We start from the raw sequence: 4760 nt of genomic DNA, 5'->3' as shown, positions 1-4760 counted from the left end.
CAATATTTCATAGCTTCTCTTTCTCCTCTTTAAACAAAATCACTTATACGTACACTCAGTCAGCAGGAGGAAAAGTGTAAGTCTTAAGTTTGAGAGTCATTTGTCCTCCATCTTTTATTCAAGGCATTAATTTCTGTCTCAAAATATCTACAACTGGACCAGATCAGTTGCTGGCCTTCACCTATCTTTTGCTTCTAAATCCATCTCCTTTGATAACCATTTCTGAAAACGCTACACCTTTTCTTCCCCGCAGGGAGAGTCCGGATTAGGGCCAGTTTTTATAAAGCACAAGATCCTCAGTTAGACGGTGAACCCTCTTAAAGCAGATGCTGTGATTTCTACCTTTAAGTAGCTGAGCACCCAGGAAGTTGCCCAGTGTAAAGTAGGAAATAAAGCTTGTAGATGATGGTGATGACACTGTTGGTGATGAAGGTAATGATAGAACTTGGGGTACTACCCACTGACCTTTGAGGCGGCAACAGAGGGTAAAGAAGAGAATATAAGTCTTCAAAGCCAGATAGACTATGGTTCAAATCCTGGTTCTATCACTAACTAGTTGTATAGCTTCAACTAAACTAGCAAACAATACCTTAATTTTTTAAGTAACTTATTAGCACTGTTCTCTCTTTACCCTCTCATTTTTGCCAGCCCTGATGCTTATAGCTCCTGGAAGAATGATCTCTTCCTCATGCTAACCCTTTCTCAAAACTTCCTACCACTACATACCAAGAGTTAGGATGGGCTTCCTTTCCTGCCTTGGGGTCCTTTGTGTCACCACCTTGTCACTTCCAATGTCTCTGACTTTCCCTTCACTCACCAGGAAAGTTTATTCCATGCCATAGTTATTTTTAAATACCTTCCTTTGATTTTTCTCTTCAGGCAATACCCCATTTTGTACCACATTTTCCCCCTTCCCCTAAGATCCTTCACTTTCCTCCTGCCTCTATTCACAGTTGCTGAATTCCTATTCTCTGATAATTTGGCTAACTGGAAGACTTATCATTTCCTCCTAAATGCCAGACATGACTTCCATTTTCTCAGAATGCCAAAAAACACACAATTGTTTTGCCTATTCTCAGAATGCCAAAAAACACACAATTGTTAGTTCTGCTGCATTAAGTCTGTGTGTATGTGTATACACATCCATACATATAATGAGTGCTAAAGAGGAGAGATTATCTCATCAATTTTGTGTTACATCGAGTGTAGCAAGATATATACAAATAATTTATAAAACTTATGATCATAATGATGCCATGAACATTGGAAAAAATTAAGTATCTTTAGCTCTGACATGAATCATGTATTTCCATCTTTGACAAAATAGTGACATGTACCCCCCCATAACACAGAAGTTCAAATACTCATTAATATCTTTAAATACAAAGAAAAAAAGATGGCTATTTCACATTGAAATCTTTATATGATAGCTGATATCATACCATATCTAGTTTAAAGTACTTATTCAAGTAAGTCTGTGAAACGTTGAAGACAAAAGGGGTAAGGTGGAGAAAAGGAAAGAAAGAGGGAGAAAACATAAAAATATCTTTAAAAATTCTGAGTAGATGATTCTGTGAACAGTGGCATTTAAGGTGAGAAATTTCACACACACAAATCCTAAATTTTGCTTTCGAATTTTAAAAAGCATCTTTCTTTTGCACATTTCTGAAAATATCTCCAGCTTGATGGAAGTTTTTGACTTTATGCCCAAATTATTAACAACCTATTCCATCTAGTAATACCACATCTATTCTCCCTGTCTAATAACAACTACATTTTTTAGACAAATCATGTCTATAAAAGCAAGAAATCATTTCTTTTCATAAATATACCCAAACTTCCAAATACAGGAGAGTATAATTCCCAGGGAAAGCTCTATGTTTATTCCAAGAATACAGCCACTTCTCAAAATTTTAGAATCCTTCTTTGTAATCATCTTGGGTTCGTGAGCCACATAGGACAGCCAATCTTGTTACTTTATAGAGCTCTTATTTTTGTATACATTTAAAAAAAAAGTGGCATTACTCACCTGACTCAATCAACTTGACTTCAAATTACATTTTTGGTTGCATTTAAAAATCAAATTTATCTCAAAAGACTAGATGTTCAACTATGAAAGTTAATTTTTTTAATATGAAAGTACTCTGAAAACAGCATCCCCAAAATGAATAGAAAGAAAAGTAGCATATGAGGGTAAAGGTAAAGCTTTAAAGCTTCCCAAGGCAGATAATTTGGTGGGTAGATTGAGGGACATTAATTTTTAAAGTATAATCTTGGAATATGTTTTCAAACAGCCACATTTCCCTATGTTTATACTTCTCTTGGCCCTTCAGATGGTTGATTTTTTGGTAATAAGACACAATTTAAAAATCCTTGAATGGTTTAAAATGGGATATGAATATAGTTTCCCACAAAGATTATAGGGACATGGAGTGAGAGAAGGTGCACCAAAGTGTGTAAAGATAAGGATTTTTTGTTTCTAACAGGAGCACCCAAACCCTGCGTCAAAGGTGTGAGTTCTAACAATCTCCACTTTTGTTGGATGCTGGTGATTTGGAGGGGTTTCAAGTAATTCTGAAGGTCTCCTATTCTTTCCTGAAACTATGTATTTGAACAAATCCTGGTTCCATTCAGTGATTTTTGTTTGTTCGTTTCACAGTGTGATTCCTGTAACATGAGCTTATCAGTAATTGTGAATTCTATTTTTGTCATTTTTGGCACTTAACAGTTCACAATGCTTGGTTGTGTGGTTTGATATTGTTTTAATTTTTGCATTTTACATTTGGCACTTTTGAAGAAGGGCACATTGTCTTGTACGTCGTTTGGGGAAAGTGGTAAGCCTCCCCCTCTGTCTCTTTTTTAAATGTTTGGGTTTGTGAAATAACACGATTCTCCCCGGAATCCTGCAGCATTAAACGGAGCAGGTGAAATTTCGCCTTCACAAGCTGTGCATCCTAACCCTTCTTAGAGGCTGGTGTCCCCGGCTTCAGATTTAGGTTGTTTGACCCCTGCTGTCACGGGCCCTGGGGGCCCCTCCCTGCAAAAAAGCACAACTGGATTTTTTCGAGCCCACATGGCCACATCCCCTCCCATCCTGCTGGCCTGGTTGGAAGAGGACATCCTGCCGCAGGCTCCCAGCCGGTTGGTGCAGCGGTTTCGAAGGCGATTGCGGCTTCTGGCCTGCAGACCCGGGCCCTGGCTGGGCAGGAAAGCGTCCACATTCCTAGTCCGGTAGCCCTCTTCCCGGCTGCGTCCCAGGAGCATCGAAATGTTGGGGTTGCGAATGGCATAGATGACGGGGTTGATGGCCCCGTTGGCCCAGGTCAGCCAGACCGCCACCACGTTGAGGAGCGAGGGTGCCTGCGCGGCCTGGGCGTGCCGGGCCGCGGCCAACAGCACCAGGAAGCAGTAGGGGCCCCAGCAGCAGATGACGAAGACGATCATGACCAGCACGGTGGTGGCCGTGCGCACCTCGCTGAAGAAGCGCAGCACGCGCGCGTACGTGGTCAGGGGCCGCACGCGCACGTCGGACAGGCGCACGGTCTTGCAGATGTGGTAGTGGCAGAAGCACATGAGCAGGAAAGGCAGCAGGTAGCAGGCCACCACCAGTCCCACGCTGTAGGCCGCGCCCAGCTGCGCGGGGTCCGGGGATGTCCGGTACAGGCAGCCGTGGAAGCTCTGCGCTGCGGGGGGCTCCCGGGGCGCGCGGAGCAGCTCCCAGGGCAGGGAGAAGCCCAGCGCCGCCAGCCAGGCGCCCGCCAGCAGCTGCAGCGCGCGGCGGCGGCCGATCTTCTCCCGCGGCGGCCGCACGATGGCGCAGTAGCGGTCCAGCGAGATGAGGGCCACGCTGAGCGTGGACACGATGCCGAAGCACGAGCTGAAGAAGCGGCTGGCGGCGCAGAAGCCGCGCCAGGGCCCCGCTGCGGCGGCGGCGGCGGGGGCGGCGGGGGCGACAGGGGCCGAGCCCCCCGGCGGCGTGAAGAGGTCCAGGAAGGCGGCGGGCAGGCAGAGCAGCGCCGTGAGCAGATCCGACAGGGATAGGGACAGGATAAAGGCGTTGGTGACGGTGCGGAGCTGCCGGTGCTTCACGATCACCCCCATCACCGCGCAGTTGCCCAAGCTAGACAGCAGGAAGATGAGCAGCAGCACGAGCGCCTGGGCCGCCACCGCCGCCCCGTGCGACAGCAGCGGCCTCCCCGCCGCCCCCGCCACCCGGGGCCCGCCCAGGCCGCCGCCAGCCGAGGCGCCAGTGCCGTCGCCCCCGCTCCCGTCGCTCTGGTTCCCCAGCGCCGCGGCCGCCGCGCTCGCCACGGTGCCGAAGGAGAGCACGGCCGCCGCCGTCCCGGAGGAGGAAGTCCCGCCAGGGGCGGCGGCCGCGGAGGGGGCTCCGGGGTGCGGGCTGCCCCACAAGGCCATTCTCGCTGGCGGGCGGACCGGCGGCGGCGGCTGCTCCTCCATGGGGCCCCGAGGCGGCCGCGGCTGTGTTCATCCCGCACGGGGGGAGGCGGCCGCGAGCCGGAGGAGGGTTGGCTCGGGCGCGGGCCAGAGGCCTGTGCCGGCAGTCGGGCTCGGCGGGAGGGGTGGCGGTCGCCCCGGACCCGGCGGAGCCTTTGACGTGGGTTCCACGCGTTGCCGAGGGAACCGTGTTTACGCAGGAGCGCGGGGCGGGACGCCGCCCACCCGGCCCCCTCGGAAAAGCCGGCCCGCACCACCTCTCCCCGAGGTTATCCGGCCTGGGGGTCTGGGCTTTCGAGGGGGCT

General features: G+C 49.7%; 1 protein-coding gene across 1 annotated transcript; it reads right to left on the bottom strand.

The window, feature by feature from the left end:
* Positions 1-2335: 2335 nt before the first annotated feature.
* On the bottom strand, positions 2336-4458 carry GPR135 (G protein-coupled receptor 135). Its single transcript, XM_044230573.1, has one exon. It carries the CDS (start codon positions 4456-4458, stop codon positions 2965-2967), a length of 1494 nt encoding a protein of 497 aa, XP_044086508.1. The 3' UTR covers positions 2336-2964.
* Positions 4459-4760: the final 302 nt, after the last annotated feature.

The sequence above is a fragment of the Neovison vison genome, chromosome 13 (genome assembly GCF_020171115.1).
Source record: "Neovison vison isolate M4711 chromosome 13, ASM_NN_V1, whole genome shotgun sequence".
Lineage (NCBI taxonomy): Eukaryota > Metazoa > Chordata > Mammalia > Carnivora > Mustelidae > Neogale > Neogale vison.
The sequence above is the reverse complement of the archived record's forward strand: the minus strand, read 5'-3'. Positions and strand labels throughout refer to the sequence as shown.

Bases quoted from the DNA above. Each gene is read 5' to 3' on its own strand.
- GPR135 (XM_044230573.1), bottom strand. From the start codon at position 4,458: ATGGAGGAGCAGCCGCCGCCGCCGGTCCGCCCGCCAGCGAGAATGGCC.